Here is a 13,171-nt window from a genome sequence, read left to right on the forward strand (position 1 = left end):
CTCCAGCTGCTTCCAAGCATCTGCTGCAGATCTCTCCTGGTTAGCTGCTCAACTCTGATCCATGCTGTGACTGATGCCCTTTTCTCCAGGGTGACTGATGTAACCTTCAAGACTGATGCGGCCCCTTGAGCTCTGAAAGTGTCCGGATTCACCTCAATTTAAAAAAATATATTTTATTCCAATCTCAAACCAAATATTGTTACAAATAACATCCACACATACCATTAATAGGCACAGTTTGTACACATTTTCCCCTTTTTTTTAATATATATATATATATATATCTTTCTCTTCTTTCCCCCCCCCCCCCTCCCCTCCCCCAAACCTCCCCCTCCCCATGGACTCACCTCCATAGCCAGCTTCCCCAGGTCCAGGGTGTTGTGGACCGTATACATGTCACCATCAGAGTACCAACAGAGAACCTGAACCAATTGGTGAACAGAAAGGGCTACTATTCACCAATGTGCAGCTGGTGTATGATTATCAAAAGATCACCGTGCATGTCTGTGCCTGTTTCCCTGGGTGCTGCCACCATCCATTTATAATTCGAGGCAAGGGTGCCTCACCATTCTAACCTGCTCCATGGAGGCTAGGGATGCCCTCAGGAGATGGTTTCTTTTTAAAAAAAATATATTTATTAAGAATTTTTCAACAAAATTTTCAACCATACAAACAAACCCCCCCCCCCCCCCCCCCCCCCCACCGTTACAAAAAGAAAGCAAGCTCGCATAGCAAGACATGAACATGGAAAGTCAATAAGATACAGAACTTTGTACATTGGATTCCTCCCGTACAGGTCAGTTTTCCGGATCGTTCATGTGTTTCCTTGCTCAAATGCCCCCCAGAAAAAAACACCTCCCCCACCACGAACGATGTCCCCCCCCCCCCCCCCCCCGGGTTGCTGTTGTTGCTGTCCGACCTTCATCTAACGCTCCGCGAGATAGTCCAGGAACGGTTGCCACCGCCTGTAGAACCCCTGCACAGATCCTCTCAAGGCAAACTTTATCCGCTCCAATTTGATACACCCTGCCATATTATTGATCCAGGGTTCCACGCTGGGGGGCTTCGCCTCTTTCCACATTAACAAGATCCTTCGCCGGGCTACTAGGGATGCAAAGGCCAGAATACCGGCCTCTTTCGCCTCCTGCACTCCCGGCGCGTCCACTACTCCAAATAGTGCTAGCCCCCAGCTTGGCTTGACCCGGACTTTCACCACCTTAGATGCTGTTCCCGCAACTCCCCTCCAGTGCCGGGCATGACCAAAACATATGGACATGGTTCGCCGGGCTTCCCAAGCACCTCCCACATCTTTCCTCCACCCCAAAGAACCTGCTCAGCCTCGCCCCCGTCATATGCGCTCCATGAACCACCTTAAATTGTATCAGGCTAAGCCTGGCACACGAGGAAGAGGAATTAACCCTACTTAGGGCATCAGCCCATAGCCCCTCCTCAATCTCCTCCCCCAGCTCCTCTTCCCATTTACCCTTCAGCTCCTCTACCAAAGCCTCCCCCTCTTTCATCTCCTGGTATATCGCCGACACCTTGCCCTCTCCGACCCATACGCCCGAAATCACCCTGTCTTGAATCCCCTGTGCTGGGAGCAGCGGGAATTCCCTCACCTGCTGCCTCACAAACGCCCTCACTTGCATGTACCTGAAGGCATTCCCCGGGGGTAGTCCAAATTTCTCCTCCAGTGCCCCTAAGCTCGCAAACGTCCCATCGATGAACAGGTCCCCCATTCTTCTAATCCCTGCCCGATGCCAGCTCTGAAACCTCCCGTCCATCCTTCCTGGGACAAACCGATGGTTATCTCTGATCGGGGACCACACCGAGGCTCCCATCGCACCCCTGTGCCGTCTCCACTGCCCCCAGATCTTTAGCATTGCCGCCACCACCGGACTCGTGGTGTACCTTGTCGGCGAGAGCGGCAGCGGTGCCGTCACCAGCGCCCCCAGGCTCGTTCCTTTGCAGGACGCCATCTCCAACCTCTTCCATGCCGCCCCCTCTCCCTTCATCACCCACTTACGGATCATCGCCACGTTGGCTGCCCAGTAGTAGCCACCCAAGTTCGGCAACGCTCTATCTCTGCTACGCTCCAGGAACCCCCTCCTTACCCTCGGGGTCTTACTCGCCCACACAAATCCCATAATGCTCCAGCTTACCCTCTTAAAGAAGGCCTTGGTAATCACAATTGGGAGGCATTGAAAAACAAAAAGAAACCTCTGGAGGACCACCATTTTAACCGATTGTACCCTGCCCGCCAGCAAGAGTGGCAACATGTCCCACCTTTTAAAATCCTCCTCCATCTGTTCCACCATCCGCGTCAAATTGAGTTTGTGCAGTGCCTCCTAGCTACCTGAATCCACAAGTATCGAAAGCTCCTTTCCGCCCTCCTCAACGGTAGGTCATCTATCCCTCTTCCCTGATCCCCCGGATGCACCACAAAGAGCTCGCTCTTTCCCACATTGAGCTTATAGCCCGAAAAGTCTCCAATCTCCCTTAGGATCTGCATGACCTCAACCATCCCCTCCACTGGATCCGCCACATACAGCAACAGGTCACCTGCGTACAGTGACACTCGATGTTCCTCTCCCCCTCGAACCACTCCCTTCCATTTCCCCGACTCCCTTAACGCCATGGCCAAAGGTTCAATTGCTAATGCAAACAGCAGAGGGGACAGGGGGCACCCCTGCCTCGTCCCTCGATACAGCCGGAAATACTCGTGACCACACTCGCCACCGGGGCTCTATACAGGAGCTTAACCCAACTAATAAACCCTCCCCCGAACCCAAACCTCCTCAACACCCGAACCCAAACCACCTCCAACACCCGAACCCAAACCTCCTCAACACCCGAACCCAAACCTCCTCAACACCCGAACCCAAACCTCCTCAACACCCGAACCCAAACCTCCTCAACACCCGAACCCAAACCTCCTCAACACCCGAACCCAAACCTCCTCAACACCCGAACCCAAACCTCCTCAACACCCGAACCCAAACCTCCTCAACACCCGAACCCAAACCTCCTCAACACCCGAACCCAAACCTCCTCAACACCCGAACCCAAACCTCCTCAACACCCGAACCCAAACCTCCTCAACACCCGGACCCAAACCTCCTCAACACCCGAACCCAAACCTCCTCAACACCCGAACCCAAACCTCCTCAACACCCGAACCCAAACCTCCTCAACACCCGAACCCAAACCTCCTCAACACCCGAACCCAAACCTCCTCAACACCCGAACCCAAACCTCCTCAACACCCGAACCCAAACCTCCTCAACACCCGAACCCAAACCTCCTCAACACCCGAACCCAAACCTCCTCAACACCCGAACCCAAACCTCCTCAACACCCGAACCCAAACCTCCTCAACACCCGAACCCAAACCTCCTCAACACCCGAACCCAAACCTCCTCAACACCCGAACCCAAACCTCCCCAACACCCGAACCCAAACCTCAATACACGAGATGGTTTCTAACACCACTCAAGCATCCTGATACAATGACAGCCATCATCAAACAAAAGTACTCATTAATCCATAGACCTGCTAAAGATGAAACTCGTACCTCTGGTGTACTCCCTGATACTCACCAGCTATGATTTCTCAGATGGTAGTGGTGTGTTACAATATGCATAGCAGAGGAGTGTGGCACTCTAGGTGGAAGTGGGCAAGTTGGGCCCATTTATTTTGGAGGAGGCGGCCTGGGAGTCCAAGGCAGAGGAGGCTATGCTGTGGGGTTGAAGACTAAGACCTCACAGGATGGGTCTGGAAACAAGCTGAGGACTTCTTAACTGCTGCTGTTGCCGCTAGGTACCACCTCATTCAACAGCCATTCGGCTGTGGAATCCCTGTGGAGATTGTGACCGAGCACATGTCTGGCATTAGCTGAAGACTGTACCTTTACAGAGGTACAAACAAGCCAACCCATACAGGTGACACATTGAGAAGGTCTACTAGCTGCAGTCTCCAGAGGTCTCGTTGAGAGTTTGATGAGGTACAAATTTGAGGTATTTCTTAACCACCACACCACAGTGACCCTTTATGATTCAACTGACACCGAAGCCTCCATACGTGGACACTCCTATGCAGCGTTCCCCTTGTGCTCTCCTATGCAGCATTCCCTCTGTGCTCTCCTATGCCACATTCCCTTTGTCTCCAAGGTAGAGGCAGGCTGCACACACCCTTGGCTATACAGCTCTATGGATTATGATGGTTGGCCTCGTCGTGCAGGGACCCTTCTTGTGACTGCACAGTCTGCATCTCAGCAGGAGTAGTCTTCGTCATTTGACCTTGGATCACAGATGGTCCCGACAGGGGCTTAGGGAATATGAGTATGGTGAAATTCTCTCTGTGCAGGGAAATCTGACCCTCGGCTTTAGATTCATTCAGCTCTTGGTGTGACTCACCTTGGTTTGAAGGGCAGTGCGGGGTATGTTGTCAGGACACAGCTGTATGCCCTCCAGCCACCAGTGGGACACCTGCTGATATTGTCGTCTTAAGTGTCCTTAACCTACTATGGTTCCACATAACAGAGCCATGCACCATGCACAGATCTTGCTGTTCTTGCATGCATACTGGGTGTTGCCGCATGTGGCTCTCCATGCAGTAGTCCAAGGCATGGTCAAGTTTATGGACTCCTTCAAGTCAGTGTGAGGTCTTAATACCCTACCCCAGAAAGTGTCATTCTCCAGAATCCCCCACCAGGACAACCATCCGTATCCCTGACAATAACACCTCCATGGCCCTGAACACCTTGAAAGATTAATTTGCCGTCACCCGCACATTCAATGGCATTCTGGTGACTGCTCCACTGCTCAAATGCCTCTCAATAATGCTGTCCCAGCCCTAAATTTCAAGCTTCTCCAGGCAATGTGGAGCTAATTCTCTTGAAAGGACAAGATGTGTGAAGTGTAGATCTGTGCCTTAGGTGGCCCCAATTAATGCTGTAGTTACCTGTCGTTTGTACAATGTGTTTCCTGCCCCCAGTTGCAGACCGATTCGCGTGTCGCTTAAAGGAATTGCAGTATAATTTATTGCAATCTGCATTTCTCCTTTTAAAATCACAGTGCTCCATGCTTCTTGCCTACCTCAAAGTAACTTCTGTGTTCTGTGTTGGGGTAAAGAAAAGCAATGTCCTAATTTTAAAAGTCAAATTTCTTTCTGCATTGGAACAATGAGGTTATGAAAGATAAATAATTGGGTCCTGCTCTGCTGCGTGTATATTGTAAATGTGCATTTGTTCTGCCAATGAACTGGATACACTGTGGGCAGGGCAGACTGAGGTTCTGTCTGTTTGAATGGGTTTGCTGTGCCACCTTGGCCACTATGTGCATGCGTAGGGTACTGGAGGTCTCATGATGGTACCCGAGACGATGTGCCTTGTCATGCTCAACAGTCACGCAGTTTGTCTCTGCAATAAGACTGGCTCTGGCAGTCGAACAACAATTCTGATTGGCTTTCCAAGACTTGTGGCTGGATTTCCTTTGCTCCTGCAAAGACAGCCATGCCTTAGGTTTTACATCCTAAGCTCTGGAATTCTTTCCCTGAGTCTCTCCGCCTCCCTCTTCTCCTTTTAAGTTGCTGTTTAAAACCCATCTCTGATCCAGCTTTTGGTTTCTTGTCTTGATTTGTCATTTTGGGTAATTCAATGTCGAAACCTGCCTAATGCTCCTGTGAAATTCCTTGGGAAGTTTCACAAAGTTCAAGTGCTGTATAAATGCAAGTTCTTTACTGGAGCTGGTGGATAACATTAATATAAAAGCCTGCTTTATATTGTGGTGTTTTCAGTGCCAAATATCAGCAACCCACTACTGATTTGCCGCAAAACTGTAGTGGTGATTTTACCATTTCCTTTTCACCCAGTTCCTTCTGAACCTTGATACATAGCTCTTCACTAGAACTTCACACCAAAACTAATGATCATGATCCTGTTGGTCTTCATCTTATCTGTGCTCCCGTAGAAGGGTGAGTGGGTGGGGGTTTGTGGGGAGGGATAGAGATTGAAAGCAAGAACCATACAAATATTAAAAAATGGACAAACCTCTTTCAGCCTCTATGAAGAGAAGACGTGGATTAACACTGTGAATTTAGTCCACTCATTGGAACCCAGGAATTCCAATGAATTAAAATGTCAACCCTCCTTTAACTTCTGTTTGATTCAATAGGTGTTTTATGTCAGCGTATGTGAACATATGAAATGGAGCAAGGTTACTTCATACAGCCCAGCGAATCTGCTTCACTATTCAATAAGATGACAACTGAACTTCCACAGCAACTCCATTTTCTAATCTGTTGATTCACTTAGTGCTCAAATTCTACCTCTTTAATGTAGACAGCAACTGAGCATCTTTTCCAGCATTTGAATATTCTTCCTCCATTTGATTTTGAGTTTCGAGTTTATATGTGATCGAGGAGTTGTGTGTATGATTTACGTCTTGACTTCTTTCTTTTATTCTTCTCCAGGTATCGAGGGATATCAGACCATCTAGCAAACTTGTGGGCTGCTTTTTCCAAAAGTGACCGAAGGCCCTGGCTGCCAGTTATACTACTTTTCTCACTAAGCATTTTGGGCAGTTTTCTCATCGGCTGGTCTTTCCACACATCTGTTGATGCTGCTTCTGTGCCCACTGGTGCCACCTGGAAAGCGATACGGCAATTTTTGTGGCCTTACACAGAACTCCGACACAATGGGCAGCCCCCTGTATAACTAACCATTCCGATTAACATACAAGCAGGCTTTGGAATTCAATTCTCAGAATCTTCTTTACTTTCTGCTGAGAATGGTGTAATAGGATTGTATTTTAGTTTAAAAACAATGTTTAAGATTTTAGCTGTGGCAAATCACACGAGGAAGCATTAAGTTGGACAAAACACTCTTTTAGGTATTTCTGGGCTGTTTCAACGTTTAGAAAATCTTAAACCATTTTGTATCAGAAAATATTTTTACATAGCTGTTCAACTCTAATATTTTGTCTGTTAAAGGCAAATTTAGTCACTAGGAAACAGTTAAAATATCTTTACTGTTCTCCACGTGAAGTTCCCATACACTGTGAATTTTTAATAGACACATTTGAATGTAAGGAGCAACAATATGAACATGTGTCTGTAAACTTAATACATTTAGATGTTCCTGTGGAAATCGTGCTCAATAAAGTCTTCAATTGACCTGCACTGTGTGTGTGAGCAGCTGCGTGGCGTCCAGAATTTCATGCATATTGCTATTAAAAAGGTTGTCTATGGTTAGAATTCTCTCCTTTGCAGCATCACTGGCTAAGCCCCTCATCATGTGGTACAAGTTAGAGTAAAAGTCGGTATTTTCAGCAATTTCGTTTGACAGTTCTTCACTGGATTCCTTCATCTTGAGCTTGTGTGACCTCTCTGGTCGCACCATATAGAGAGACCAGTCCTCATCTGCTATCATCTCGCTACTCAAACTTTCACAGGCCTGTGGTTCAACAGAAGAAAAAGCAGGTACCGCTTTGTAAATTCATCTGAGCTCAGACTGTGCTATATCAGTTTTTGCTGTGCCAGTTGCTTACTTCAACTCCAACGTGCATCAGGAATTTGTGCGTCAATGAAAGGCTTGCTAGACACACTCTGGTTTCTATCCTCTGCCAGTTTAGTTGGCTGAGAGGCAATCTAAATTGTCCACTTATATTTAACAAGTGGTAGATGCGATCTATTTCTATTTAACCCGAGGAGATATAAATTTCCTCCTCCATTAATATCATTTTGACATATTGGCCCCATTTGTACTGGGAATGATGGGTAGATGGTGACTTCATCTGTCCCTAGAGGCCTGAATTTTAAATCTCCCCTATACTTTACCCAGCAAGAATGATATGGGAAACTGTGGGGAGCAAGGCGAGATTGGGATGGGGGAGGGGGGGGGGGGGGTGTTGGTGATATTATAATCAAGTTGAGTCCACTTACTGGCTTGAAGTTGTTCCAGTATCTGCATGCAGTTAATTCCTGGGCCTAATTTAAATATAGCATTAGGAAGCATAGTGCGATTTTCAGGCCCGTTCACCATGGACACAAATCCTGTTATGGCTGTTAACTCTTGTGAGAAGGCCAGAATGGTATTTGCGCCGGTGAGATTTCAGAATGTGATGTTCCTGGACCCTCCCCGATGATGGGTTCGGGTTCATCCCCAGAAAGGGTATGAACCTGATTTCAATAAATTAGAATACATTTAAATGTAATTAAACAGCTTGGCGCCATATCTTCGGGCATTGCCTGATGCTCCAGGTTGGCACTGCCAGGGGATGGAGTCTCCAGGTAATCCCATTGGGCAAGTTTCCATTATCAGGGTGGGGAGGGGGGTGGGAGGGGTGGGTGGTGTGAATCCTTGTAATGGGGGGTGCCTCAATGCTGGCGAAGATGGAGGGGGGGGGGGGGAAGGCGCGGTTCTGGTCACCCTGATGCCTGGGTGGAGGTTGGCCCTCTGTATTGAACGTTTGAGGCTGTTCCCCTTGTGTGCCAGGGTTCCCGATGTCTGGGTGGGTTGGGTTAAATGGGTTCTTTAACTTTGAATAAAGGGGGCCCTGATCTATGAATCCCAGCTTTGCTGATGGGTTTAGAAGACCCCTACCCCCGCCCATAAGCTTGCTGTGTAATCCTCGGCAGCACTTTGAAATTGCACAAGAGTGCCGTTTAAAAGGCACCTGCGAAACCAACGAGTTTCGCACTGCCTTTCTCACCTGATCCAGCACTCTGCAATTTTTGGAAAATTCCACCCAGCAATTATGTAGTGATTTTCACAACCTTTGGACATCTTAAAAACTGTTTTTCAGCCAATGGAGTACTCTTTGAAAGGTACTGCAGGAAACCTGGCAGCTAATTTGCATATGGCAAACTCCCACAAGCAATGTGGTAATGGTCTGCTGATCTGTTTTTGTGGTATCAATTTGGGGATAAATATTGGCCCGGATACTAGGGATAATTCCCTTGCTCTTCATCACAATGGTGCCATGAGGTCCCTTGTATCCGCCTGAGCAGGCAGATGAGACTTAACAGCTCATCCGATAGACGGCACCTTCGACAGTGTAGCACTTCTTCAGTACTACACTGGAGTGTCAGCCTTGAGCTTTGTGTTTTGGTATTGGAGTGGGGCTTAAACCCAGAATCATGTGGCTCATATTTGCTGGATCAATTTGACCTGGCCCACAAGAGGTTCTCAAGACTGTTTTATAACTTACTTTGACCTCGACTGATCAGTCTGGGTCTCCTATGGCTTGTAGATCAAAATCTGCATGTGCGCGCCCCCACCCCCAGAACATTCTTTTGGTCATGTCACGATGCACATGATGTCATCAGGAGTGAAATTTGTCTATAAAACGGGACCGTTGTGGGAAAACTCGGCCAGTTCGATGATTGGTGTAGATGGAATAGTACCGGGAGGGGACTGAGCAACTTGGGCCAGTAAGTGGACCTAGCCTGATTGTACTCCTGCTACCACCACTGGCGTCCAGTGGGTTGATTGAAATTCAGGGCAGTGAGACGGAGTGTCCACAGAATAAACATTTGAATTAAAATACAGCACTGCCAAATGAAATAGTGTTCAATCTTCTCTTTTAAAAACTAGTTTCAGAGAATGCAGTGGTGGGAAAGCACCAAATGGTCATCATCAGATTTGTGTTAAATGTACCTTTTTAATGGTCATATGTTCTGGTATCGTCTCCTTGGGCTTGGTTTAATTTTTGATAACACTTGTGCAAATCCCCTTGGAATATTTTATGACATTAAAGGTGCTCTTCAAGTGCAAGTTTTTGTTATATTTACCTGCAGCAATATTTCCTCGTGGTCAGAGGTAAAATTCCATTTACTGCAACGTAAAGCTATGGCAGAGCTCACAAGGGCCATCTCTGTGTACAAGTGCAGAGTCAATTGCTTGTTCTGTGGTACAAAATCACATTTTCATTTTGATCAAAATTGCCAGCCCATATTACCTGATGTAAGAAAGTAATGGTTGTTATTTATTATGTTATATATTGTATCATCTGTAGATCAATATAACTAGCTAGAGACCACATTCACAGCTGCAGTAGAAACTGAAGTGATGTAAGCAGACGTGATTTTCCGTCTGTTTTCAACAGGTGGGAAAATCACTGGAATTTGCTATGGGCCAGGATTTAACAACTCCAAAATGTATTATGGAGTCCACCTGACCTATAACATTTATTTGATTTTGGCTAAGATGAGCACAAAGAGCCTGCCTTTGAGGTGTTATTCAACCGATTACTTAGGTGCTTTTAATCAAAAAATCAAGCTTTATTCTATGAATTTAGTTCACATTTGTATAAACACACACAGTAAGAATTTTTATCAACTACAACATAGACCCCACACAGCTACAGTAATCTTATAACCCTGAATGAATTACCCCTTAACAGTTCCAATTCAATAACAAAATCCAAGTAAAACAAGAAACCCCTTTTCAAAGGTATGGCCTAGCACACGGCATTCTGGCACATCATCTTAACAAGACTTGTTATTGATACTCTGTTCCCCTTCTCAAACAGCAGGTTTGAATTCCTTCCAGAAAGCAATCATCTCTTTTAAGTTCCCAAGTAGTCTGGAAAAATCTTTTAAAATGAAGATAGAGAAACACTTCTTTCAAACTGTGCAGTTCAAACCAGTCCAAAACTCAAATCAAAAGTAAAAACTCAAGCCGAGCCTAGCTCCACCCACACAATGACATCACTGCAGTCATGCGATAAGACAAAAACATTTCTTAAAGGGACACTCCCATGGCAGATTGGAGAATACAACGGGAGTTGTCAATGAGATTTCCCGTTGAGAATTTCCCTGCTCCCCATCACTGATGTAATGGGTGTCCATGCAAGATTAGCACCTCGTTACCATATATTTAACTATCATTAGCGGGCTTCCCCACTATCATTCCCCCACGTAAGGAATGCACTCCCCGCCAGAGTGACATCATGTCTGCTGGGTTTACATCTGGTCTGGATCAGCAGGGACCTGGCAAATGGTCATCAGGGGGCAGTGCTGAGGGGAGCGGGGGGTTGGCATGCCCGTGGAGGGGGGGTGCTTTTGTTGGGGAGGTTTTGGGTGGGGTCTCCTGTGTCCGTGGTGGGGGAGGGGGCGGGGCCTATTTTTTTCAGATCAGGGTGCACTTTAAAAATAGAACCCGATTTCTCAGGTGCTGAGCTTGCTGCCAGGCAAAAGTCTCATGGATGCTGCCCTTTTTTCACCCCAAAATGGTTGAAATTTGGCTTAAAAAGTCAGTATGTCAGCAGGCAGGCTGCACTTTGCCTTTCCCATCCTGCTTTTCCCATCCGAGAAATGTTGGGATACATCAATCATAGATTTCTGCCCATAGGCAGTTCAACTCTGTTCCATTTTTGATCCAGACAACATGTTAAAAATAAATCTGCAGGGTGGAATTTTCCCAGAATTTGTCAATGTCGGGCTCTCCAGGTGTACAGCCAAGGTTCCAGTCCAGATTATCTGGCACTCCACTGCACAATTATTGGGGGCTCACAATTATTGGGCCCCCTTAAACTCCACAATATCACGGCAGCATCGCCTGCTCACCCCCACCCTTAAAGGCCTTGACACTCCTTTCCCTCCCCTCCCTCCCACCCGCCCACTAACGTACATTAAGCGAACCCTCATCCCCAGAAGCCTGCCCTGGCACAGGTTGGCAGTCAACCTGGCAATGTCAACCTATGCGAGGGGGCAGTGGCAAGGCATGCCCCTACTCTACCCCCTCCTCCACCATCCCCAGGGCTATAGTGACCTTGGTGCCCCTGGCGTGAATCCCTTGACAGTTTCCCATCTTTGTAAAGCTGATATGAATATTCAGTGAAGTGGATGATCAGATGGCATATAGGCCCTTTAATAATATGTAAATTATTGAAATATATTTGAATGAGGTTCCCGCCCTTTGTGGCCAGTGAGAATCTTGTTTCCTGACTCTTGAGAGATTTTGCACCCACAACGCCTTTCTCTGCAAACGTGAGCGCAAAATCGCCCCAAACAGTTTGTGATTATCAACATCTGGAAAATAAAAATCAAGAAACAGCACCCTCTCAAAGCCCAGTGTCTGACTTGAGCTGGAACTGGTGTTCAAATCCCGTATACTCCCAGACTGAGGCTGCTGACTTCCACTTCTATCATTGCCTACTTCAGATTTCTATAATTTCATGATTCATATAGAATAAGCAAAACAGTTGAATTTTATCTGAACCCCCAACTTCTTCACCATAACACTGAAAATTTTGCCCTTCCTGCAGCTCAAGCTCGTACCCAGATCTGTCACTTCCAATTTGAATCCGTGCCATCTGTTTCCCATGTTCCACCGATGCCAAATGCTGCTAACCGCTCCAGTCTGATACTTTCCTAAGTTGCCCATCATACCAAATCCTTGTGCGGCATGGTGGCACAGTGGTTAGCACTGATGCCTCACAGCTCCAGGGACCTGGGTTCAATTCTAGTGTCCGGTGACTTGTCTGTGTGGAGGTTACACTTTCTCCCTGTGTCTGCGTGGACTTTCTCCAGGTACCCCAGTTTCCTCCCACAGTCCAAAGATGTGCAGGTTAGGTGGATTGGCCATTCTAAATTGCCGCTTAGTATCCAAAAGGTTAAGTCGGGTTACAGAGATAGGGTGGCTGCTTGGGCTTAAGTAGGGTGCTCTTTCCAAGGGCCGGTGCAGACGCGATGGGCCAAATGGCCCACTGCACTGTAAATTCTATGATTCTTCTTAATGTACAACGGCCCCTGACATTTACAATTGCAATATATTTATCTACAAAGAATAGGTGACCCAATGCAGTGAGCTCTTCCACTTTATTCCCAAAACTCCAGCCTCCTTTAAATTACTCTCCGCACTCCCTCTCACCTCCCCACCTTCCTTGACCACTGTTGAGAGCTTCTATTCCTTCATCCAGCTGTCTCCATAAATTATTCACCCTTGATGCCTCTTCTCCTGGCTCAAAGCCTTACTTAGAATCATAGCGGAACGAGGCCATTTGGCACATTGAGTCTGCACCGGTCCTTGGAAAGAGCACCCCACTTAAGCCCACGCCTCCATCCTAAACCCTATCCCCGTAACCCAGAGTAACCCCACCGAACCGTTTTGGACACTAAGGGCAATTTATCATGGCCAATCCACCTAACCTGCACATCTTTGAACTGT

The 13,171-nt window shown here is 47.2% G+C and overlaps 2 protein-coding genes across 5 annotated transcripts in view; one reads left to right on the forward strand and one right to left on the reverse strand.

Annotated features, from left to right (window-relative positions):
- Positions 1-7,179, forward strand: part of lrmp (lymphoid-restricted membrane protein) — a 238,493-nt gene extending 231,314 nt beyond the window's left edge. Inside the window, exon 39 of the mRNA XM_072471820.1 lies at positions 6,472-7,179. Coding sequence (XP_072327921.1) covers positions 6,472-6,715 — 244 coding nt within the window. The 3' untranslated portion in view covers positions 6,716-7,179. The remainder of the gene's footprint in view (positions 1-6,471) is intronic.
- Positions 7,010-13,171, reverse strand: part of dnai7 (dynein axonemal intermediate chain 7) — a 184,643-nt gene continuing 178,481 nt past the window's right edge. For all 4 annotated transcript variants that reach the window (XM_072471822.1, XM_072471824.1, XM_072471823.1 and 1 more), the window contains 2 exons: positions 9,793-9,906; positions 7,010-7,453 (listed from right to left, as the gene is read on the reverse strand). In XM_072471822.1, coding sequence (XP_072327923.1) covers positions 7,166-7,453; positions 9,793-9,906 — 402 coding nt within the window. In that variant the 3' untranslated portion in view covers positions 7,010-7,165. The remainder of the gene's footprint in view (positions 7,454-9,792; positions 9,907-13,171) is intronic.

This window comes from Scyliorhinus torazame, chromosome 13, assembly GCF_047496885.1.
Source record: "Scyliorhinus torazame isolate Kashiwa2021f chromosome 13, sScyTor2.1, whole genome shotgun sequence".
Classification (NCBI taxonomy): domain Eukaryota; kingdom Metazoa; phylum Chordata; class Chondrichthyes; order Carcharhiniformes; family Scyliorhinidae; genus Scyliorhinus; species Scyliorhinus torazame.